The 27,198-nt window shown below is 38.8% G+C and overlaps 1 protein-coding gene across 1 annotated transcript in view; it reads left to right on the top strand.

Moving 5' to 3' along the window:
- LOC149842156 (omega-6 fatty acid desaturase, chloroplastic-like) overlaps positions 1-26,547 on the top strand; it is an 83,147-nt gene extending 56,600 nt beyond the window's left edge. Inside the window, exons 6-10 of the mRNA XM_089998948.1 lie at positions 11,000-11,122; positions 11,249-11,426; positions 11,613-11,731; positions 26,111-26,225; positions 26,336-26,547. Coding sequence (XP_089855074.1) covers positions 11,000-11,122; positions 11,249-11,426; positions 11,613-11,731; positions 26,111-26,225; positions 26,336-26,497 — 697 coding nt within the window. The 3' untranslated portion in view covers positions 26,498-26,547. The remainder of the gene's footprint in view (positions 1-10,999; positions 11,123-11,248; positions 11,427-11,612; positions 11,732-26,110; positions 26,226-26,335) is intronic.
- Positions 26,548-27,198: the final 651 nt, after the last annotated feature.

Raw genomic sequence — 27,198 nt, 5'->3', positions numbered from 1 at the left:
GATATTGTGAAAATCACAAGATTTTCCTTCCCAAGCAACCTTGCTCTGATACCATGTGAAAATCTCTATAAAAAGAGATTTTGTATATAAACACAATACTAGAAACACAAAGTGTGCACAAAGGCATAAAAGGAGAACACTCACAAGTGCACAAAGGCACGGATACAAATGCACAAACGTAAAAAAATATCAACTTCAATATCTTGGGTCCCAAAAGGGGGCTTTACAAAAGTGTAAGTTACAAGGGGGTAACACCCCATATTTATAATACAAGGGAGAGAGGGAATGAGTGTGTGTTGGGCTCTCAACGGCTCTAAATAGAGCTGTTGGGAGTCCAACAGCTCTCTCTACTTTATGCTTTTTGACTTTGGTAAAAAAAGCATAAAGCCAAATAAGTCCAAAAATAAACTAAAAAAAGAAAAAGAAACCTAACCTAGTTAAATAAACTAACCTAATCCTAACTAAACTTAAAAGTAAACTAAAATTATGAGATTACATATTAAATTGTTACATTATTTAACAGTTATATGGCAAGGGAGAGGGCCTAGTTGATTAACATTATTTTATTAATAATGCAAAATTACTTTTTGTCCTTGGTCTCACAATTTATTTACGTATAATGCCATTTATATCTATATTATATTTATTTTATTTTTATTCTTTATTTACTTAAGATACTACATGTAAATAATCAAATATCCTCTATTTGAATACATTGAAAACGGTTAAAAGTTTAAATTCTTAAGGAATAAAAAGTCAACTCCATGGTTTTAGTATAAATTTTAGAATTTTATAAATCAGCCCAAGATTGCACATCTCCAAGGCTTTGGCATTTTTTGATTTTAAAATTTAAAAATTATATCTTGATTTATGATTACTCTGTTGATTACGAATGAATTTTTCATAATTTAGTTGTTGAAATTTTTATTGATTTATGTCCACCCTTTATAACCACTGGCTGATTATTACAGTATAATCGGGACTTATAATTAAGTAAAATTGGGGTGTTGTATTACAGTGCAGTTTAGCCCTTTGACATAGTTTGCATCTTTCCATCAAATTTCTTTCATTTCTTCATGTATGTGCCGTGACAAAGGTACAGTGATTTATCTCATTCAACTCCTAGTTTTGTACAATGCTACTCTTGGATGAGTCATGAATTACTGCCCAATCTCATTCCATCCATAATGATAACATTTATGCAAGTTGAAGAGAGAAGAGTTATGCTTTTGTTTGTCATGTTTTTTGCGCAATGGTGAGATGGAGGAATCACTTACAACAAGATTCTACAAACCCTCTAAGCAAGCCATCTGCAGCTTATGCATTTATGTTTCGGTTTTGTAACCTGTATTTGTAAGGTTTGAGCCCTTGGAGCTATGTACTCCACTTGGAATGTGTTTACTTAGCATCTCTTTTCTGTATTCTCATTCTGCAAGAAAATTAAACAATGGTTTGGCTTATGCTGTTACATAATTGGTTTGATACAGAGCTGTGTCACATAGGTGCAGCTGCGGCGATGCGGCACTTTAAAAAAACTTGGGTGTGGGGGTGCCGGAGGGTATATATATTTTAATATATATATATATATATAAAATTTTAATATATATATACATATATATATATATATATATATATATAACTTATCCATAAAGCAAGCTCCCAATAAAAAAATCTGTTTTTCACCATAAACCTGTCACATGGGTGGGGGTGCGGGAGCGGGTGCGGGTGCGGGTGCGGGGATTCGGCACTTCCAAAAAACCCGGGTGCGGGGGTGCGGCAGGGGCAAAAATGTAATTTTTTTTTATATATATATATATAATTTTGAAGTTTTAACAGTTTAACATTTAACAGTAAACATTGTCATAAACTCATAATATGATTGATCATGCATGCAGTATATCAACCTAAATATCAAATTATCAATCAAATAAGTAAAGCAATTACATAAATCGACCTAAATATCAATCAAATAAGTATTGCATAAAAGAACTAAATTACATACCAAAGTATATCCTGATGAAGTAATGAATGTTAATAATTTTCTTCTTCATCATCAAATGCATCATTAGAAGGAATACTGGGCTCAGCTAAATCCATGTTTGTTACGTTGAATTCATGTTCTCCCTCGAAGTCACACTCTTCTGGGTTTACATCCCAAAATTTGGATGTTCCTTGTCTGCATTATAAACCCAATTTGAAAATGATAAATACAATACAAGCATATTTAAATGAAAACTAAGAAATAATCAAATAACTAAGAGAGCAAATTAGTACCTGTATTCATCATTGCTTCGCGAAAGTAATCGAAGATTTGAATGAACATATACTAAATCCTCTGCACGCTTGCTGGTGAGTTTATTTCTCTTCATGTTGTGGATTTGAGAATATGTGCTCCAATTTCTTTCACAACAAGATGAACTAGCAGGCTGCGATAGCAATCTTAATGCAAAACGTTGCAGAAGAGGTGTTTCTGATCCAAATGTTGACCACCATGTGATAGGATCTATATTATCTTCTTCTCTCGCGAATAATGCCGGTGCATATAATCTCGAAGATGAAAATTTTCCAAACTCTTGTGTGACTTGATGTAGAAGATATGCTTCTGGAAAAAGTCTTGTCATACACATATTTCTATGTCTTGATAGCTCTGGGTCTAAATTTGGAGGGACACGACCAATACCACCAGCCCGCCACTTATTTGCATAATATTTTGGATTAAGAGAATGTGCCATGCAATGCAAAGGAGTGTTGCTCTTATCCCATCTTCTGACTAAAATTGAATGAATATGATTAAAAAATTCTGAATCATCCAATGCAGGATTTTTTTTCTTCATGCATGAAAACTATAGCTTGTATTTTTTCAATCATATTATCCCACATTTTATAAACTCTGTGAAGCATGGGCTCATCCTTATCAACTTCTCTTAACATTTCCCAAATAGGTTGCGTAAATTGAAGGAAGTATACCACTCTGTCCCAAAACTCATCATCAAGAATGAATTTCTTAATTTCTTGAGCCTTCATATCATCATCAACACGATAGAATGTCCAATTTTCATCAGTCACCATGTTAATCAAAACATTCTTCACTCTTTTAATCCTCTTCATCATCACAATGATGGATGCAAAACGTGTTTCAGCGACCTTCAACAATTTCAAATCAGAATGCCTATTAAATATAACATTAGCACGATGGTGGTTAACAACAAAATTCCTAATGCTTTTGACATTTCTTTCTAAATCTTCAATCCATGAACATAAAGCATATGCTTGTGAGTTTTCTTCTTCTTTGGGGTTGCATATGCTCTTTAGGGCTAGATTTAAGCTGTGTGCTATACAGGGAGTCCAAAAAATATGAGGGTACTCACTCTCCAAACTCAACGCTGCACTTTTACAAACCGGAGCGTTGTCTGTAATGATTTGTACCACTTTCTGATCACCCACTTCTTTTATCACTTCTATAAACAATCCCTTCAAATACTCTGCATTTTTATATTCCCCAGATGCATCAACTGCTTTCAAGAATATTGGGCCACTAAGCGAACAAGCAATGAAATTGATTAATGGACGCCTTTGAATATCTGTCCATTCATCAGACACAATGGAAACTCCATTTTGCTCCCATGAATATTTTTTAATTTCTAGCAACCTCTCCACGTTTGCCCTCTCTTCTGCAAGAAGTGTGGTTCATATTTTTTCTGAACTTGGAGGCACATAACCACTCAAATTACAATTTGCCAAGGATGTAACTAAATCCTTCCAATAAGGATTTCTAGCCGCATTAAATGGGAGTGAACCAGAATAAAAATACCTCCCAACTTTTCTATCCAATTCTTCTCTTCCATATGTATTGAATGCTGCTTGTATCGTTCCTCTACCTCCTAGATTGACTTTTCTTTTTTTTTCAGCATCTTCTTGGTGGCTTGCAAATGGCACACTGAGTGCAGAAGAATCGGCCATTGCCTTTCTCTTCTCATATTCTTCTTGTATTTTCTTGTATTGCCTTCGCATTGCCTCATCAACTTTTCTGCAAGCTGAAATGCCATGTCCTGGTATCTTCAACAAATGAGCCTTCACTCTTGTGTAAGATGAGACAAAATCTTTTTCGCAGAGCTTGCATCGAAATCTTTTGTTTCCACCACCTCCTTCTCCATTTTTTGCAAGTTTATCTACATGTATCCATAGTGGCCCCACATCATCAATTGTAACGACCCCAACTCATACCTTTGAAAAATGCGAATTTTTTTTTCTAAGAGTTGCGGAAAACCTCACAGAGACCTGGGGTCCCTACAGTTCCAATTTCAGTTGGATAACTACACACCATAAACCAACTTACATTTATCATTCATAACCAACCAACTGAACTATTTTATTAATGAATCAATAAAAGTCATATTTAATGTCAAAAGTGAAGTATCAAATTGCAGGAAATAAGAAGAACTAAAAGAAAACACAAATAGAGCCACACTGTCCGTAAGTGAAGCCGTCTGAAACAAATGCGACCCTCGTGTCCCTCAGAAGCGAGTCGACTTCACTGATCACCTGTGCCTGGGAAAAGCCAATAAAATAAGAGGGTCAGAAATCCGAAGAATTCTGCGTACAGGTTTCCCTAATGAATCAAATAAGGAAAAGAGCATAAATAAGATTCATGTAATATTTTAGGAAGTTACAACTATAACCAAATTATAAGGCAATTAACCAGTTATGCACAATAAAATAAACATTAAGCATGAGGGAACGCTAAGTAATTAACATTAATTACAACTTAATCAAAAAGGAAATTAAATGCAACAAAGATCAACATCATGCAATGATCAATGTATAGCAACCAAGTGAACAGGTAAACATGCATGAACTAATGCAGAGTAAGAATATGCATGATTTATGTATAATGCATGAACCCATATTATCTTTCATTTAAGCCCCCTCTTTCCATATGTATGTCCTATTAAATGCACACATCCTTAAGTTCCTCTTTTTAATTACAGTGGCCCGCGGATACACCAAACGGGTACAATCCCCGAGGTCAAGTAGGGTTTCCGGGGTAGCTTCACACACAATTTGTATTTTATTACCGGTTTCCAAACTTAGCCCTCGACCGATATCAGGAAACATCACCATCAATCGGAACCTTGGAAAACAACATCCAAAGTCGGGGACACCATGGAAAACAACATCCACTGGCGCCACTTTCTTGGTATACCAAACAAACTCACAGCTGTGACTAACACACCACTCCCGGGTAAAGTGGCGGATTCTCCCTAAAACCGTGGCCAGGAGAAGAACCTCAATATCGGGTTCAGGGGCAACAAAACGCACACGGAGTTTTTGTATCCTCACGGTTTCCCCAAGACCGGATATCTAAGATTCTCATACTCCAGATGAGATATCCCAGAATGTATATTACACTGTTCTTTATTCATTATATTTTTAATTAAGTCCATTTCTTTAAGTTTGCCACACATATGCAAAAGTAAAGTGAAAACCCCGCATCCGCCCTTGCAGGGACCCATTCGGGACTCCAGCCCGTATAAACCACTAGAACAGTATAGTAATGTGCCAAACCATCTTATGTGGTTTTAGTGATGCATTTAAAACATAAGTGAGAGAAAACCAAACCCACGACTGTCCAGGCCGATGATGGTTCATTTAGGCCATCGATGCATCACATAATAAAACCAAGTAGTGTTTACCCATAACATTATGCCAATAATGCCAAAAGCATATGCACTCATGCAATCATAACTCGACTATATGCATGTCGTTTATCAAACAGATGCATTTCCTCTGTGTGTGTCACCTACATCACATACAGTTATAAATCAAAGTAACTTCTTTAAATGTGTGAGTGCATAAGTCAAGTATTCTTACCCAAGAAGAATTACCAATAACCAAGTCATGCTCACATTCCAGGTTTCACAACTAGTATGATGAGAAGCAAAACAACATTTCCATAATTACTGGCATAGACATTAATCAATTATGCTACCAAGAAATTTAACAATCACGAAGCAAATGACCACTTACACATGAGTAAAAATAATATAACCATGCAAAGCTGAACTAACACAGATATAATGTAGTCTTATTTGAGAAGCAAGGACCCAGCCCATATATTGAAACCAAATTAACAATATAATCAACACTTAACTAAATTTGTATATTAAACATAAACTCAATCATTTCATATATCGAAACATAGGCAACTTATGAATAATCAGATCAATAGAGAAATCAGATAACCAAAAGCTTCATAAGACATTAATTGAAAACTTGAATATATAAATATATATATATCTTGATTGTGATCTACCCATCCTAATGTAAAACAGGATTGAGGACAGGGCAGTAGACTCATTCAGGAGCCCCCTCCACAGATCAACCCGAAATCCAAACCCATCTTTCCCTTGAATTTCAGTCGTACACTTGGTTCTGACATACCCAGCAAGAGCTCGGTTCAAACCGACTCTTGTGCTCAGCTGGACATGTACCATAAACAGACGTAGTATAAGAGAACTTTAACTCTGTATAGATACAGAACTACATAAGTAGTCAATTTAAATCCATGTCCAACATGCTAACCCCAAAGAATTCAAGGTATTTTATAATCAGATATACTAAAAAGGAAATCTACTCATGGACATAGGTCTGAGTTTGTTCACAAATTTAACCACGTAAATCTTTTAACATGCTGTCCACTATATCAGCGATTAAGTCCTGGAATCAACACATCGACTTCAGGAAACTTTAACTGCAACCCTGAATACATATACATGTACATGCTGACCCACGTGTGTGTGTATATATATAAATATATATAATATATATATATGTATCAAAATTTGTATGTGGACAGACCTATTTCAATAAACACACAAAAGTTCTACATACCGGGAGTTATTACTACTGGTCATTGAGAGCAGCCCAAAAGATTGGCATTTAACAGACTTCTCTATGTGTTTTTCAACATATATATATATATATATATATATATATATATATATATATATATATATATATATATATATATATATATATATATATATATACCAGTGCAAATTGAAAAGGACCAATCTAAGATTTCATTATATTTTTCAGCCTCAAAAGTATATCAGATCACAATAGTGTACCATCCAGCATGTCTGCAATTTATCTTAGTTGTTTTCCACAGATAACACCATGAACGAATATGTACTTTCAGAAATTGTCCATAAAATTTCCAGACTTCGGAATATAGCAAGTGTTAAGCCTATTCCAATACTTATTAAGACTACATAGGTTTTAAAGCAACATCAAATGACCATTAAACAGACAGAGATTTATCTAGATGAAAATTCAACAGAAAACATAATGCATATGCCAGTTAAAAAACTGGGGCTCATTCAGTTGGACATCAGACAACAAGAAAAATCAATGTATTCATAACCTAATCATGAACTCCCAACAAAACAAGTGATACCCAACTTATATTAAATTACCGATCTAATTTAAAAATCAGTTTTACACCCAGGAACCCGATTCTTAATGATTTCAAAAAGCCATCCTGAAACCCTAACCCATTCGAGCTGAAAACTTCCCTTGCTTGCTGAAAATAACTCCTTCTCAAGGAGCATGTGAAAAACTCGCACTTTAACTCCCTGTGATTCGTCCCACCGAAAGCCAAAAACCACAGAATATCAAAAATGAGATTTCCCAAAATTTTTTTACATAAGATCCAGTTTATACCCCCTTTCTCACCCGATTTCAAAAGAGAGAGCCCGTACCTCAAAATCGGCGTTTGAGGGTTGCGGCTATCGCGAGAAGGAGAGCGATTCCACCGGCCTCGACTGCTCCAGCGCCTGTGGAGGGGATATTTTTCTTTGTGCCGGCGTCAGTTGCTCCGCTGGGGGACTGGCTTCGTCGGCCCGCGTCAGTGCTTGCCGCACGCAAGGGAAAAGGACAGGAGAAGGGGGCTGCCGTGAGGGCCTCCTCTTCCTCCGTGTTGCTTAAAAGGGAAGGCACAGAGGGGAAGGAGGTCGTGGCTCCGTTGGTTACGGGGAGCCCCTTTCGTGCGAGGCGGCTACAGGGAGGAAAAGGGGAAACACACGGGCAGGGTTTTAAAACCCTACCGGGTTATGGATCCGGGTCGGGTCCGACCCGGGTCCAAGAGTTCACTTTTTTTTTTTTGTTACTTACCTGCTAAGGGGGAGGCGCGGCCCGGGTCCGGGACTGAGACCCGAGATCCTATCACTATCAGGGCCAATGGATCCTTTGCCGATTTGGGTCTGTGAATTGGATCCATGACTTACTCGAAAATGTGGATCCACAGGTTGGATCCAACTGTGGATCCCTGCACTAACCTTTATTTTTATTATTTCTTTTTATCTACATGTATGATATTAACTATATATATATTCCCCCTTATGGGTCCTGGATCCGAAATACGGATCCTTAGGCCCATTCGCACATTTTGCATTATTTTATAAATGAAAATTCACGAAAAATTTCTGGTTATTACATCAATCCCACTGCAACTATCAGCAAAACTAGCAGCAGAACTCACATGTTGGGATGAGGATGACACAAGTCCTTTCCCTTTATCCGTCATTTTTATCCTGAAAACACAAAAAAAAAATACATTACAATTTTCAAATCAATTCGAAAACACAGGGAGAAGGGGGGGCTCAGCCCCTCCCCTGCCAACCCAACAAGAGAGCGAGAGCGAGGGGGGCTCGGCCCCTCCCCTATCGACCCAAAAAAAAAATAGATGGGGGAGGGGCCCCTTGTCGACCCAAAGAAAAAAAATAGATGGGGCTCGGCCCCTCCCCTGTCAACCCAAATAAAAAAACAAACAGATGGGGGAGGGGCTCGGCCCCTCCCCTGTCGACCCAAAGAAAAAAACATATGGGGGAGGGGCTCGACCCCTCCCCTGTCGACCCAAAAAAAAAAAAAACAAATGGGGGAGGGGCTCGGCCCCTCCCCTGTCGACCCAAAGAAAAAAACATATGGGGGAGGGGCTCAGCCCCTCCCCTGTCGACCCAAAAAAAAAAAAAAAGATGGGGGAGGGGCTCGGCCCCTCCCCTGTCGACCCCCCCCCAAAAAAAAAAAGATGGGGAGGGGCCGAGCCCCTCCCCTGTCGACCCAAAGAAAAAAACATATGGGGGAGGGGCTCCTCCCCTGTCGACCCAAAAAAAACAGATGGGGGAGGGGCTCGGCCCCTCCCCTGTCGACCCAAAAAAGAAAAACATAAAAGGGAGGGGCTCGGCCCCTCCTGTGCCGAAAAACGAGGGAGCAGGGGAGGCTCAGCCCCTCCCCTGCCGACCCAACAAGAGACCGAGAGAGGGGGGGGGGGGGGTGCTCGGCCCCTCCCCAGCCGACCCAAGAAGAGAGTGAGAGACATACCTGCGAGCCGAGAGGAGGAGTCTGGGAGGCGGAGCTGGGGGCGGCAGTGCTGGGGGCGGCAGAGCTGGGGCGGCGATGGGAGAGCTCGAGCTCAGGGGGAGAGAGAGGAGAGATTAGGGCAAAAAAAAAAAATTTGCCCTAATCCTCCTCCTTTTCATCGGGGGGAATTTTTTTTTTGCCCAAAAAATGTGGACAAAAATGACCTTGGGTGCGTTGACCGCACCCAGGGTCGTGTTGACCGCACCCGGTGCCGCACCCGCACGCGATCCCGCGTCGCGTCGCGTCGACGCGGGTGCGGCATCTGTTTTGCCGAGTCCCTGTGACATAGCCATAAACAATAAAAAATTTAGAAGTATTGCTTAATCAGATTTTAATCGGGTATTGCTTAATCAGATTTGGATTTATATACATTGAATACAAAAGTCCATTCCAAAATGCAGTTTTCACTTTTTTTAATAATGCATTTAATATAAAAGTTCGACCTACTTGGTTCTCCCCATTTAATACAAAAGTACATTGAATACAAAATCCGACCTACTCGGTTCTCCCCATTTAATATAGAAATTCATTCCAATGCAATTTTTACTTTTTCTATTAATGCATTTATGACAAAGCTCTATAAAAAGTATAAAAGAATGTAATGGCTCAACTTTTTATGACAAAGCTTTTTAAAAACAGTAAAAGAATGTACGTGGCTCAAAACATTTGATGCACAATGTTTCAAACTTTCAAAGCTTTGTATATGGGACAAAACTTTAAATAATTTTATATTTTTTTAATGTATCTATTTTGGACAAAAATAACCCTGGGTGCGGGTTGACCATACCCAGGGTCACATTGACTGCACCGGGTGCCGCACCTGCGTCGCGTTGACACGGGTGCGGCGGCCTCTATGCCGAGTCCTTGTGTCATAGATCACTTTGATTTTCCTTTCCAACTCTAATAAAACTATGTAGCTGTTGCCTATTTACATTATTTATGTTCAAAACCACATCTTTTCTTCCTACTCGGCAATTTGTTGCCAACATTTGGTACTAGGCATTTAGAAGCATGAAAAATCCTACAATATGCAGTATTAGAAGAAAGGAAATGAAAGACAAGAATTTGAAAGCCAAGCTACTTTCGGATGCTCCAAGGTTTTTCAGTACTACAATACCTACAAACTTGCTGTGTTGAGGTGCAAAAAGTGAAACCCCTCTAAATTTCTTACTATCCTATATGCAGAGAAGGAAAAGTTGTTAATTTTGTCCTGAGTGTTAAGGCTTCATTGAAAAGGGCACCAAGTTATGATAAACATTTTGTGAGGTATAACCATTATTTGTGTCAAGATGACGTTCCACATGTGTCAGTGCCTTGGAAACAATGTCTTTTCCTGTGAGGCATATAATTGCTTGATCCTCTTTGGCTTTGACTTGCACACTCAACATCTCTAGCAACAATCAATTCATCATATCAGTTACAAGCCATTAATTCTCAGAACTCTTTCCTTGCTTTCATCAGCATGTCCTTTACTTTTGTCAAGTCATGCTTTGAAATATGCATGTGCTTACTGGTGTTCAAATTGATCTAGTTTAGTTTTCCATCTTCACCCCAAACAATTTAATTTTTTCTCCCCCAGGTTATCTGAAGATACTGCATGGCACCCTGTTTGGGAAAAGGAGTTAGAATCTTCTGAGATCTTACGCAAGTCAATCACAGTAGGATATGGTCCATTACGTCCGTGGATGTCTATTGCTCACTGGTACCAAACCTTTGAATTTGGTTTTTTCTGGACAATGCTCTGGACACCATACTTTTTTGCTACTGCTTAGTAAGTGAAAGAAAACTCATGTTATTGTTTCTTTGAGCATCTTGATGATTTTACCAGGTTAGTGTGGCACTTTGATTTAAAAAAGTTCAGATTGAGTGAGCTTAACAGGGTGAAGTTAAGTTTGGCCTGTGTGTTCTCATTCATGGTGATTGGATGGCCATTAATTATATGGGCATCTGGGGTTACAGGATGGATCAAGTTCTGGTTGATGCCATGGCTTGGTTACCACTTTTGGGTATGGCATCCTTTCAGAAGTTACATCATTCTTTGTGTTTATTCTTGATGATTCATGCATATCTTTAGATATGAAAGTGTCAATAGATTACTTCTATTCCATTTCCTCTAATAAAATTGCAGCTATTTTATGTTAGAACATGAAATATTATATTTTATATTTATCTAATCTGCTCTTTACTTTCAGATGAGCACATTCACAATGGTTCACCATACTGCTCCTCATATACCTTTTAAAACTTCAGATGAGTGGAATGCAGCTCAGGCCCAGCTTGGAGGAACTGTTCACTGCAACTACCCTCGTTGGTAATTGATCTATATTTTTCTTTTTGGACAAAAAGTAGCGTCTGATGTGCTTAATTTCCCCCCCTGAAACTAGCCTCCAATATGTTGATATTATGTCAACCACTTCAATTGTTTTTCTTTTGTTGTCATGTTAATTGTTCTTTAATATCATTAGCTGATATATCATGTTTTTTAATACGGTGATGGGCTGCTACATTATATGCATTTTGGAGTTCAGGTAAAATTTAATGATGATCATACCTGTCGGCATGCAAGGAGATTACACACACACAGGGTTAATATTTGGTGCTATTTAAGGCACAAAACTATTGAGCTGGAAATCCTAGGTTCAGGCTTTATAAACTCAGTCTGACTATATATATATGTGTGTCAGGTGTGTGTGTGTGTGTGTGTTCAACATGGTATGTTTGCTAAGGATCAAACCTTGGATCATGTTATTTTGATCTAAAAGAAAGTTTTTTTGAGTTGTGACATTTCAGTGCATTATGGGTCATTAATTTTTTAAACCCTTTAAAAACTCGCTTACATGTCACAATCATATGATTCAAGACTCATTTTATACTAAACAAACATTGTAGATCACATCCATAAGGTTCAATCTACAAAGAACCCTAAAAAATATGAAAAGAAGATGATTCATACTCAATAGTTCCATGCCTTCAATAGCATTATATATGTATAGATAGATAGATAGATGTAGGGTAAATATTTGATACTAACGAAGGTACAGAACTATTGAGTAGAAATCACTTTTTTCTTCAATTTTTTGTTGATCAAATGTGATCTACATGGTCTGTGTAATAGGAAATGCGTTTTGAATCACATGATTATGACAATCTAGAAGTTTTTTAAAGGGATTGGGAAATCAACGGTTTACAATGTGCCCAAACTACATAACTCAAAAAATCATGTTTTTACATAGGAAAAACACAATCCAAGGCTTGATCCTTAATAAACAAACCATGTTGAACACATCTGTATGGTTAGATTGAGTTGATACTGCTTGCACCTATGATTTCTAGATAAATAGTTCCATACCTTCATTGGTACCAAAATTTTTCACACACACACACACACACACACACACACACACACTAGTACAAAGCACGATTGCACAGGAACAAAAAAATTGACAACCAATGCAGTACATGGTCGAACATAGGTAATGTAACCATTATCTATGAATTTTAATAAATGAAAAAGAAACAAAATCCCATAACCCAAGCTCCATGATGCATGACAGGGTCCATTAATTTGATCCGTTAAAACTGAGGAACACCTCTCACTTTTATATCAAACCCAAGCGGTTGTTCCAGTTACATGTTTAAATGGACCTGACCTGAAACCAACTTTTTTTAATCTTGTTGAACACACTGGACAATAAGAACCTGAACAAATTTGTACCTGAATAGATTTATAATTTGCTTGAACTCCTATGAAGTTATTGAAAACCTTCTCAATGTCTTCACTCAATTGATTAATATAAAGTTCTCTAAAACCCTATTGAGCCAGTTCATACTCAACCTGATTTATAAACTAACCCAATTCATGCTTGATCTCAGCTTACGATGAATGACTGAGGGTACAAAGCTATGAAATGTTTAAATCCCCAAGCCACACCTATAATGAACCAACCTAACCTATTAAAGACAATCCAATCATGAACTCACTGAATCCTAACCCAACTGCTAGAACAGATTTTTAAAAAAATGGAAAGTACAAAAATGCCCCTAATGGGCATGACCTATTACAAATACAAAGAAAAAGAAAATACATAGGAATCCTAAGAATATATATATATATATATATATATATATATATATATATATATATATATATATATATATAAAGTTAACAGTAGGGGCACATGATTCATTATTCCATATGATCTAAAGAAAGTGTTTGTGAGTAAGCTGCAAGAAACATTGCTTAGCTGTTAGGGTTGTAAAGCCATATACTATGAAAAATGCACAAGACCAAAGAAGGTTCAACATCAGGGCTTCGAGATGGTCACAGGGACTGGTGAGGCTGTCAGCCAAATGCAGCTCTGGGTAAATGGTGTAACATCATGAAGTGACAAAAATTCATTAAAGAATAAATAAATGATTAAAAATGTTTGATTAAGGATGGATGAAAAAAAGGACCAACCAAAACTGTTGAATTTGTATGAAATACGACGATGCACATGAAAAATGCACAAAATGACATTTAGTAGCAGTCAAATATGAAAATGGCTGTCATAGACAAGCAATCATATCTAGAGAAATAATATTTTTGAGTTCAAACCTGTTGTTGGTAGGGCTGGATCTATCTTAATTTCCTGGAAGCACATTTCACAGGCAAAAGTCTATTGTGTTGGTGATAATTCACTGTCAACTAAATTTGAGACAGCCTCTAAAGAGGGTCCATTTGCGCTATCAGTTGTTTACGGACTAGTTTCAAGCTTCAGGAAGGAAGCTTTCTAGTCTGAGTTGCTCTCCATTTGTTCTAGAACATAATAGCCCTGATGTTTTGTGGGGAGTTTCAACTCTATTTTGTATCCTGAGGATTTAGCAATAATCTTTTTGTTGGCCCTGCTTTAGGGCATTTATCGAGTATAGCCTATTAATTGACTTGCCATCAAGTGGAAAAAGTACTCATGATCGAATAATAGAGCAAACCCATGTTTGAGGGAATAATAGAGCAAACCCATGTTTGAGGCAACTTGATTTAGTCCTAGTTACTCAATAGCTTTTGGACATCTTCCTAGACATTGGGGTTCATAGCACCCTGTTGTTAGGAAAACCACGAGCAATAAACAACCAAAAGGAAACAAAGAACAAGAACAATCTAACGAAACACAAGAGGAACACAGATTTACGTGGAAAAACCTCTCCTCAAATCAGAGAGAGAGTAAAAAACCACGGCCGCCCAGAGAGAAATCTCATTACTCTTATCAGACAGTTACAAGCTCGGGAAAGAAAAACGAGAATATAAACAAGGCAAGGGCGACAACCCTAACCCTAACCAAATCGGGTCGGATCCACTGAAAACCGGGTCCCAAACATAAGCTCCAGAAAAAATTTCTTCTGGGGGGGGGGGCGCTGCCCCCCTATAACCCCCGCCAGGGGCGCCCCCCCCTTGACCCCCGAGCCGCGCCGAGGGGAGCCCCCGGACCCCCCTTCCTGCAGGGGCAAAAACAGTGAATCAGGCTCCACAACTCATCAATCTCCCACTTGGAGATTGATACAAAAAAAAAATTCCCCAACTGTCTTTCTTCCCAAACTCTTCTCTGAATCTCTGAAACGACATCCCTCCCTCATGCTCATTGAAGGAGTCCAACTGAGGCAATGCACAGCCTCAGTTTCTCAGTGGTCACACCCTTTGTCAACATATCTGCTGGATTCTCGGCACCAAGGATCTTCTCTAATGACAATGTCCCATCATTTATCTTCTCTCGAATGTAATGATACTTTAATTGAATGTGCTTTGTCCTTGAATGAAATACTAGATTCTTTGCAAGGCACAAGGCACTCTGACTGTCACTGAAGAGAACACTTTTGTCCTGTTCCTTGCCAATCTCTTTCAGAAAATTCTTCAACCACACCATCTCCTTTCCGGCCTCAGAAATAGCAATATATTCAGCTTCTGTGGTTGAGAGGGCAACACATTTCTGAAGTCTTGACATCCAACTGATCGCGGTGTTACCAAATGTAAACACATATCCAGAAGTGCTCTTCCGTCCGTCCACGTCTCCACCAAGGTCTGCATCTACAAAACCTTGCAAGTTTGCACTTCTCCCACTGAAACAAAGAGCCATACCTGATGTCCCCTTTAGATATCTCAATATCCACTTCACAGCTTCCCAATGCTCTGGTCCTGGATCCGCCATACAACGGCTCACAACTCCCACTGCATAAGCAATATCCGGTCTAGTACACACCATGGCATACATGAGACTGCCAACGGCTGAGGCATATGGGACCTTAGCCATTTTCTCTCGTTCCTTGTCTGTTTTTGGTGACTGCTCCTTCGAGAGTTTGAAGTGACTTCCCAGCGGGGTGCTCCTAGGCTTTGCATCTTGAACTCTAAACCTTTCCAATACTTTTCCAATATATTTTTCCTGTGATAGGTTTAGAGTTCCCTTCTCTCTATCCCGAGTGATCCGCATACCAAGAATCTGGTTTGCTGGGCCCAAGTCCTTCATCTCAAACTCTTTTGACAATTTCCGCTTAAGTATGTTTATTTCCTGCATGCTAGAACCTGCAACAAGCATGTCATCTGTAGAATGATATAGGATGTTGTACCGAACCCTGGTTAGAGAGAGAGAGAGGAGGAAGAGAGAGAGAGAGAGAGACGGCAGCACATAAAGAGAAAACTTAATTCACATCATCGACATTAGGGCTCTCTCTATGTTAAATAGAGAGAGTCCAAATTAATAAATTACATCCAAGTTCAATATTTAATAACTTTTCAAATAACCTCCAAAACTAAGAAGGTTTAACTTTAAACCACCTACTCTCAACACTCCCCCTCAAGCTGGAGCATAGATATCAATCATGTTCAGCTTGTCACAACATTTTGAGAAATTTGGTCTAGCAAGGGGTTTTGTAAACATATCTGCAACTTGATCTTCTGACTTAAGATATTTGGTATTGATATGTCCAGCTTGGACCATATCTCTTACATAATGACAATCAACCTCAATGTGCTTTGTTGTCTCATGAAAGACAGGATTGTTTGCTATATATGTTGCAGCCTTGTTATCACACATCATGGTCATAGGAGATGAAACCTTCACCTGAAGATCATGAAGAACAGTACAAACCCACATCATTTCAGCAGCTGTTTGGGCCATAGCCCGATATTCTGATTCTGCACTTGACCTAGAAACCACATTTTGTTTCTTACTTCTCCATGAGATCAAGTTGTCTCCCAAAAACACACAGAATCCTGTGGTAGATTTTCTATCCACTATAGATCCTGCATAGTCAGCATCAGAATAGGCCACTATCTCCAGAGTTCCACCTTTCCTGAACAATAACCCCTTTCCAGGAGAAGATTTTAGATATCTGAGAATCATAATAGCTGCATTCCAGTGTACCTCAGTTGGTTTGTTCATAAACTGGCTAACCTTGCTTACTGCTAAAGCAATATCCGGTCTGGTCACAGTTGTTAAATTATGTAATCAAACTTGTAATTTTGTATATATATTTTATATATATAAGGTAATACATATACATATATATAATATATGTATATGTATTTACCAATTATATATATAAAATATATATAGTCATAGTAAGGGTAGTTTAAGAATTTTACACATATTCTTTTTCAAGAATATGTTTTTTGTATTTTCTTTTTTTCTTTTTTCTTTATTTATTTTTGCTTTTTCATTTAATGCATTCTACATGCATTGGGAGGGGCCCAACCCACTAGTCGTTGGACCCCTCCAACGGTCACATTTGTGACCGTTGGAGGGGCTCCAACGACTATGTGGAGCCCCTCCCAAGGCCTCCTCCAAAGCCCTATATATATGGGCAGCTCCTCTTGTATTTCTTCAAGGGGATTTGGGATTATAGCCCAACCTCTTTAGTGTTTATGAAACTTATGGGTGCAAGTGCACATTTGTGATTCGGTGTGTTGTGTTTGTTGTGCACAAGTGTTCTTGGGTGTGTATGTTCACACATTTATTCTTAAGGTTGTTGTGTTATCGACTAAAGTATCTTATTGAAGATACTTTCACATGGTATCAGAGCCTCGTTGAAGAAGAAGAATTGCGACTCGCCTTCTTTTGCATTCCTCGGGAAGCGTGCCTTCAAGTTTTTTGAAATCAAAGAGGATCATCTTCTTCGAGCAATATTTTAGGAGCCCCTTTTGTCAAGAAAGATGCAAAAAGTAATTAAGGTACATACTATCTCTTGCATTCTTTCCTCTCTAATGGGCGAAAAAGACTCCCATTTCTCTCTTGGGTTTAAGCTTAATGGCTCAAACTATCATGTTTGGGCCGGTAATATGGAAGCCCATATTAAAGGAAAGGGGCTTTGGGGTTACGTTTATGGATCCATACCGGAACCGGAACCCAAAATTACCATTGTTGAAGGAGGTGATATTAAGATTCTTGAAGGGGATGAAAGACAAAAGGCCCTTGAAGAGTATTCTAAGAAACATGATGATTGGGAAATGAAGAACTTCAAGATATTATCTTGGATTTTCTCATCCGTTGAGACCAAGATAAATGCCAACATCATCAAATTTAAAAGGGCTTCCGAAGCTTGGGTATATCTTGAGAAAATGTACACCTCAAGAGATCTATCCCACAAGTACTTTCTTCAAAAGAGGGCTTTGACTCTCCAACAAAATGACATGACCATTCGGGAGTACTTTGCCGAATTATCTTCTATTTGGGACGAGCTCGCAATTCTTGAACCTAAATGGAGTGGTGAGGCTATCGAATTAAGGCACAAACAACTTGAAGAAGACCGGTTCTTCAATTTTTTAAATGGCCTTAGACCCGAATTTGAACAAGTTCGGTCCTCTCTTCTCTCCGCCTTCACATCCTCCTCACTCGAAGATGTTATCACCAAGCTAAGTGGTGAAGAAACCCGTATGGGGATTGGCAAAAATAACCCTAGCATTCTTGTTACTTCTTCTACTCAAGAAGATGGTGAAATGGCTAATGCCGTGTCAAGACCGGGAAATAACATGAGGACCTATAGACCTCCTCATTTCAAGAATCAAGGTCAAGGAGGAAATGATCGGTATGGCAAAAGAGACTATAGCAAAGTAACTTGCTATCATTGTAAAGAACCCGGACATATCAAACCCTTGTGTCCTAAATGGAAGAAATTGATTGCAACGGCTATGGCATCTCAAGTTGAAGAACGACCCCCTTTATCAAGTGAGTCTCTTTCTCTTCAACAAATCGTGGAAGCCCTACAACCTCTTCTCAAGGGAGGTACTTCCGGAGCCGCTATGTCATCCTCTTCCCCCGGTAAGACATCTTGGCTTTTAGATTCCGGGGCATCCTTTCACATGACCCCTAGTTATTGCACTCTTTCAAATTTTTCTAAAAGTGCTTTTAGATTCCGGTGCACCACTAGGTGATACATCATGGTGGAACGAGGATGTCAAATTAGCTATTAAGGTTAAAAGAGAGTGTTATAGAAATCTAAGTAAGAGTCGTGATAATGAGAATTTGGAGAAGTATATGATAGCAAAGAAGGAAGCTAAAAAAGTTGTTCGAAACGCGAGGGCTAAGGTATATAAGGAGGTTTATGACAAGTTGGATACCAAAGAAGGCGAGAAGGATATTTATAGGCTTGCAAAGATGAGAGATAGGAAATCGAAGGATTTGGGTATGGTTAGATGTATCAAAGATGAAACGCAAAAGGTTTTAGTCAAAGATGAGGAGATTAAAGAGAGATGGAAAGATTATTTTGATAAGCTATTTAATGATAGTCATGCTCAAGATCTTGGAGACTTCTCCATTCCTTTTCATGAGATAAATCGTGACTTCATGCGCAAGATTCAAAAGAAAGAAATTGCAGAGGCTTTGAAGAAAATGAAATCAAGAAGGGCAGTTGGCCCAGATGGTATACCTATCGAGGCTTGGAAATGCTTGGGAGAGAAAGGTTTAGAATGGTTGACAAATCTTTTTAACTTGATTTGGCGAACAAATAAGATGCCTAATGAGTGGAGGAAGAGTACTTTGGTGCCTTTATATAAGAATAAGGGTGATATACAAGATTGCACAAACTATCGTGGTATAAAACTCATGAGTCATACTATGAAACTTTGGGAGAGGGTGATTGAGTCTAGGTTGAGGAAGGTTGTCATGATATCGGAGAATCAATTTGGTTTTATGCCTGGAAGATCAACTATGGAAGCTATACATCTTCTTAGACAACTTATTGAAAGATATAGAGAGAGGAACAAAGATTTGCATATGGTTTTTATTGATTTAGAGAAGGCATACGATAGAGTACCTAGGGACGTTCTCTGGTGGACAATGATGAAGAAAGGTGTTTCTCTCAAGTACATTAGTATAATTAAAGATATGTATGAAGGAGTAGTAACCAATGTCCGCACTTGTGGAGGGGTGACAACCGATTTTCCGATAACGGTTGGGTTACATCAAGGATCTGCTTTAAGCCCTTTCCTATTTGCGATAGTGATGGATGAGCTTACGAGATCAATTCAAGAAAATGTACCGTGGTGTATGTTGTTTGCTGATGATATTGTTTTGATTGATGAGTCTAGAGCTGGGGTTAATGCTAAGTCAGAATTATGGAGACAGACATTGGAAGCTAGAGGTTTTAAGTTGAGTAAGAGTAAGACTGAATATATGGAATGTCGGTTTAGTAAGCAACGAAGTAGTGATGGGAGTGTAGTGAAGCTTGGTGAGCAAGATATACCGGTGAATGATTATTTCAAATATTTGGGATCCATCATTCAAAAGTATGGAGAAATTGATGGAGATGTAAATCATAGGATAAAGGTTGGGTGGATGAAATGGAAAAGTGCTACTGGAGTGCTGTGCGATCGTAGAATGCCATTGCGGTTGAAGGGAAAGTTTTATAGGACGACTATTAGACCCGCTTTACTATATGGTACGGAATGTTGGGCTGCCAAGAGACATCATATTCAAAAAATGAGTGTAGCTGAGATGCGGATGCTTAGATGGATGTGTGGAAATACAATAAAAGATAAGATTCGGAACGAAGAGATACGTAAGAAGGTAGGTGTTGCACCCATTGAAAATAAGATGCGAGAGAATCGTTTACGGTGGTTTGGACATATTCGGCGAAGGCCTAATGATGCTCCAGTTAGAAGGTTGGAGAAATGGGAAAATATATTAGTTAAAAGAGGTCGGGGTAGGCCTAGGAAGACTTGGATGGAGATGATAGGAACAGATATGAATGCTTTGAACCTCACCGAGGACATGGTGTTGGATAGAAATGATTGGAGGAAAAGGATTCATGTGGAAGACCCAAAATGAATTTCTTTTTTTGGTTCATATCGCTGACCCCAATTGTTTTGGGATGAAGGCGTAGTTGTTGTTGTTGTTGCTTTTCCATCCTTTGTATCCACCGCGGACAGTACATCTCTTGAGATTAAAGGAATAGGTAATTTTGAAAAACAAGACTTCTTTGTTCCAAAAATTCGTTTTATCCCAAACCTTAACCTAAATCTTCTTTCCGTTTCCCAAATCTCGGACCATGGTTGCGATATAAAATTTTCTTCTAAGAAATGTTGGATACAGGATCGCCAGTCCGGGAGATTGATTGGGGAAGGCTCTAGAAGAGGAGACCTCTACTACGTAGATTTTCTTCAAGTTTCCAAGAGTCAATTTTGCAACGTCGTCCAAAACAAAGACATTCATGTATGGCATAAGAGATTGGGTCATCCCAATATTGTTAAAATCTCGTATTTGCCTTTTGTTAAACATTATTTGGCTTCTCGTACATGTTTGACAAAGCCGCCATCAAATCTGCTGTCGTCTTCTCATTTGCAATGTTAAACGCAACATTGCGAGACAGGGTGAGACGAATCACACCTAGGGCTTGTCGATCCAACAATAGCCATTCTTCTTCCCCCATCGTCTCCGGTTTCTTTCCCGATAGAGGCTGATACAGTTTCTTTTGATACAACAGATCCTCGATCTGCATCTTCCAGAAACCGAAATCCTTACCATTGAACCGATCGATCTTTATCTTTCCCTCTTCCATTCTTGCTTCAACGAACCTAGCTCTGATACCAGTTGTTAGGAAAACCACGAGCAAGAAACAACCAAAAGGAAACAAAGAACAAGAACAATCTAACGAAACACAAGAGGAACACAGATTTACGTGGAAAAACCTCTCCTCAAATCAGAGAGAGAGTAAAAAACCACGGCCGCCCAGAGAGAAATCTCATTACTCTTATCAGACAGTTACAAGCTCGGGAAAGAAAAACGAGAATATAAACAAGGCAAGGGCGACAACCCTAACCCTAACCAAATCGGGTCGGATCCACTGAAAACCGGGTCCCAAACATAAGCTCCAGAAAAAATTTCTTCTGGGGGGGGGGCGCTGCCCTCCTATAACCCCCCGCCAGGGGCGTCCCCCCCTGGACCCCCGAGCCGCGCCGAGGGGAGCCCCCGGACCCCCCTTCCTGCAGGGGCAAAAACAGTGAATCAGGCTCCACAACTCATCACCTGTTTGTTGTTGAATCACATGTGCTAGTAGTAAAATGGGTGATAGGTTTAACAGGAAGAAAAGACTTTGATTCAAACAGTGGTAGCTTAGAAAAAGGGAACTAGGAAAATTGTTATACCAGTGGTGGACTTCACCTATTATTGGTACATGGACTGGTTTTTGTATTGTAGAGTATCTCAGGCTCGTTTGGGCCAATATAAGATGTTGGCTGAAGGAGAAATATGTGTCCAAATTTTATCCACTCAGGAGTTGGGAATGGGATATAGTCTAGCTTAATGAATTGCGACATAGTGAGGACCTAAAGGCTGGGGTGGAGATTGACTCGAGAAATATCCAATCAGTATTGCAAAAAAAAAAATGATGTATTAGGGATGAGCTCAGATGAAAACAACACTTGCGAGTGCATTGGTTGCAGTCCCTGATATCAACATGCAATTCTTTCATCTGTTTGCTTTCTTATAGGAAAAGGTTGAACTGGATCATGCATGTTCAAATTAGGGGCATGATTGTTGTTGAGATCGATGCATTGTTGGGGATCTCTGAAAATTTTCAAAACCACTAACTGATTTAGCTGGAATTTCACAAAGTTGATAAGGCTGATAGTATTACATTGTAGCCACCCTTCTTGAAGGATGAAGTTTAGGCAGTTGGGTGTCAACGGTGAAGCTAAAGGCTCTAGGTCCAGATGGTTTCCTGGTGGATTTCTTTAAATGGTCTCTGGTGGTGGTTAAGCTCGATCTTATTCCTCTCTTTAAAGAATTTCATACCAACTACAACCTGCTTGAGAAGTTCAACATGTCAAAAGTCATGTTTATTCTCGAAGTTGTCGGGTGTCGAACACATCACTAGTTGCCATCTAATATCTCCCTTGGGATTGGTTTACAAGGTGGTTGTGAAGGCTTTAGTTAACTGCTTGAAACCCATTTTGGACAGATTATTGATGACTCTGAAAAAACATGCATCCTGGCAGGTGGATACAAGAGTACATTGATTAGTATGCCGAACAAGGCTATTCACTTCATTAACAAAGGGACCTGCATTCCTTCTTAAAGTCGACCTTAAGAAATCTTTGATTGTATTTCATCGAGCTTCTTGGTGGATGCCTTCCTTACCCCCATTTCCTTTCACAGTATGGATTTATCATTAGTTCAGTTCACAGATGCTATCCTCATCTTGAAAGACAACCATCACACAGATGAGTAGAATTGCCCTTATTCTCAGACCCTTCATGTTTGTTTCAAAGCTGACCATTAGAGAAGCTAAATGTGAGCTGGTGGATTTTAATTCAGATTCAGCTACTCAAATTAGTGCAAAAGAGCTGTTTGATAGCAAATCCTTTTCCTCTTCTCTATTTGGGTATGTCGATAACCAAGGGTTGGGTTAAAGCTCCCCAGTGGGTGTCAGTATACACCAATCTTTGGAAATCACGGTATTTATCAATGATGGGATGGGTTACTATGATAAAACATTTGTTGTCCAGCATCTCAGTCTACTTTATGTCGATCTAAATATGATCCCAGATAAAATTGAGAAGAGGATTTGCAAATGTTTGAGGTCCTTGTGGAAGGGGATTAACAACGATCAAGAACTGCCCTTAGTCGTGGAATTTGATTCAATCACCTATGGACATGGCCCATGGGTAGCCTGGGTATCTGGTCTCTTAAGACCCTGTACAATGCTCTTTTAGCAACATTGTGGTGGTGATTGAGTACCAAGTACAAACCGTGGGCCAGATTCTTGAAGAACAAATGAGTTACAATTTACAATTTGGACCATGGAACTGGGCCCAAATAGTAGATGGTGCAGAGGTTGACAGGTATTCCATTTTCTGGTCACAAATCCCAAGAGCATCATAAAGAAATGCTGGAATAGGGCTGAAGGTTGGGTCGTACATTTTAGAAGACATTTCAGACAAAATGAGCTGGTCACTGGGTAAATCTTTTGAAAGTCTTAAATGGCACTCAGCCAAAGGAAGGTTCCTTGGGCAAAGTAATTTAGTGTTTTTCAGGTGATGGTGAGTATCCACTGACAGCCTTTTAGAAATCAATATATGATCCATGTATGTATCTTTTTGGAGTTCAGGTCCATCGCTGATATCAAAAACCTTTGCGTGGCTTGTCTCGTTGGGTAAGGTCCTCACTCAGAATAACCTGATGAGGAGATGTTTTTCTGGCACCTGCAGATGTATATTATGCTGCAAGATAGAGGAATCTCCTGCCCACATATTTTGGTATTGTGATTTCTTTCAGCAACATTTTGGCAGGATCTGGGACAACCTGAATATTGAGGCCAATGGAGCCTCGTGTATCAGAAACTTACTATTGGAGCCTCAGACTTTAAAGGTCAGCAGACAGTACAGTTATGTTTGGAGGTGTTGGCTCCTCACAGCCTGGTGGGCTGTTGGGAAAGAACAGAATAATCATACTTTCAGAGAGATTTGGTCCAATGCTTTTCTGGTTCATAGGCACATTATGGTTCATTTTTTCTGGATGACTAGCCTTAAATGGTACATGGCAGGTGTGTCGTGACTGGAGCCGATTTTCAAGGCTTATTTACCTCTTTTCCATTCTTTGTTGGGTGACTTCTCATCAACCAAGGTGTTAGCTTGTTTTTGTACACTATTTATACGTGTGTGTGTGAACCTGGACAGTGTTTAGTAAAAAAAGACTTTTTAGTATTATAGACAACATTATATCAAGTAATAAATAAAAGAATATAACAATACAAATGATTATAATCTTCACTTTTAATGACGTGTAATTCACTCAATTTACTAAGCCTACAGAAATGAGACTGTACTAGGGGTTCGTGCATGAAAAGTTTATTTCTAGGTACCATATTTATCTTGGTATTCATCTTCATGGAATAGCCATAGCCAGTGACTGTTCCATGAAAGGCTAAGAAGCGTTGTGAGGGAATGGATCTACTGATTGCTATTATGGGAGTTCTGCTTCCATCTCCTTCAATTCATTCGAGATGGTATACCTAAACATATCCAGACTGCTGAATGCTTCATTCTAGAGAAGATTTAAGGTTGTGTGCTTTGCTATAATTGCTTGGTAATGAACATCAAGTTGAAAATCAGTAATTGTTTTGTCAAGGCACTCATATCCTTTCTGGGGTGGATTATTGAAACATAAACTATCTGTAGTTCTTTCTCGCGTATACTTTAGTGGAGGCAACGGGTAGCCACTGTTCAGTGCTTCCGTGATACATGTAATATGCTAATGGGTTCATATTAATTACTCTTTCTATATAAGGGTTATCTGTTAAAACACCACGCCTAGCATTTTGTCCCTATTGCCAATAAGATTTTGGCCACATGCCACAAATTCCCACATTTTGATTCATTCATCTCTCTCTCTCTCTCTCTTGCATGATCTCATAAGTTCTTCATCCTTGCAGGTTCTCACATGTTCTAAAATTATTGGCTTTTATATGGATCCAATTTTGTTTTCATATGTTTGGTTAAGATTTGTGTTACATGGTGTTTCTGCTGCTCAATTTAAAAGCTTATCTGACTAATTTGGAAAACATCTAGCTTGTAAGAATCTCGTCTGAAAAAAATCTTGCTTATGAGTATCTGGCCTGTTACAAAGGAAGTTTTTATCTGGGGTAAGCTCAGTGAATTGCCATGTTCTTGGCTAGCATTTGCATGGTGATGGAGGTTTTTTTTCCACAATGCTAATGTATGGTGCATAACTGAGTTCCATGATGCATTTCCATGGAAAGGGAGAAAAGACACTGAATCCCTAGGTTCATGCAGTCTCAAGGAGAAAGATGCACTGACATTAATCAACAGTTTTATGAGAATTATCAGTTAATTTTTGTCTTTCATTGTAGACGTGATAAATGAATAGAGGCTCCTCTTTACGTACATTTCTTGCCAATAATCATCTTGCTTTTTTTTTTCCTTCTCTAAAATGAAGAATGAAATGTGATAAAATATTTAGCTAATAAAAATATGATATTGAATGTGAGCCAGTTGCCTTGAATTTTCTAGAACCAATCAGAAGTGGCGTAAATGCTGATGACTGGAAAAACCTACGGATGGACATGAGTGCATAATCACCAAAATATCTGTACATGCTATTGTATGTGAATGTGTGCCCACACAAGCGAAGGAACTTGAGCATAGAATGGACTAATACAAATTTCGAAGTGTTTCTCATGTCTTTTTCCTATCATTTATGCGCAGGATAGAGATTCTCTGTCATGATATCAATGTTCACATCCCACATCATATTTCTCCAAGGATACCAAGCTATAATCTGCGGTCTGCTCACCAATCCCTTAAAGAAAATTGGGGCAAGGTACATTTCAAGCTGATAGAACAATCCATTCTCAAAACTTGTTTTGGCCTTTATTTCTCCATTGTGTTGCATACTTTTCTGATGTTTTTCCTTTTGTTCTCGATGAATAGTATATGAACGAAGCCACGTGGAACTGGCGTCTAATGAAGACAATAATGACAACGTGCCACATTTACAATCAAAAGCATAATTATGTACCGTTTGATGATGTTGCTCCCCAGGACTCCCGACCCATAACATTCTTAAGAAAGTTCATGCCTAATTTTTATTAGACATTGTTATTGGAATTATTTGAAATAATTTGAATTTGCCTCGGGCAAAATGTCTTAGCTCTCTCTCTCTCTCTCTCTCTCTCTTATTTTAGTAAAGACTGCTAGCAGATTTTTAAAACTGCTAGTAGTAAGAAGGAAGTTCTAGCCTGATGGGCCTTCTATTGAATTTTTTTGGATGATCGGGCTTTCTGTTGATTGCTAGCCTGAAATTTATCACCAAGTTATCCACTTTAGAAGCGCCTTGTGAAATTTATTCCATGGTTTAAACTGATTCATGATTAACCCCCAAGTGGGAACGCAAGTAGATAGGAATAACTCCTGGCTAGATGTGTCAGGTGTAACATTCACCAGGTAAGTTGGTGCGATTTAAAACCCATTTGTCGTAGATGCAAAACTACCTCTGCCCATCCACAGCACTGCACCAACACAAGTGTTTGCCAAACGGAATAAATATATATATATATATATATATATATATATATATATAGAGAGAGAGAGAGAGAGAGAGAGAGAGAGAGAGAGTAATGTCCCAAACAAGATATATATATATATATATATATATATAGAGAGAGAGAGAGTAATGTCCCAAACAAGAGAGGGTAATGTCCCAAACAATTCCAAATAGTCACAGTTTTCCATGTAAGTTGATTTAGACCGTTTGCTCTATGTTTCCGTACCCAAAAAAGGAAAACAGATTCCAC

This window comes from Nuphar pumila, chromosome 3 (genome assembly GCF_984573655.1).
Source record: "Nuphar pumila chromosome 3, dmNupPumi1.hap1.1, whole genome shotgun sequence".
Taxonomy (NCBI): Eukaryota; Viridiplantae; Streptophyta; class Magnoliopsida; order Nymphaeales; family Nymphaeaceae; genus Nuphar; species Nuphar pumila.
Note: the sequence above shows the minus strand (reverse complement) of the source record. Positions and strands in the feature narration are given on the sequence as shown.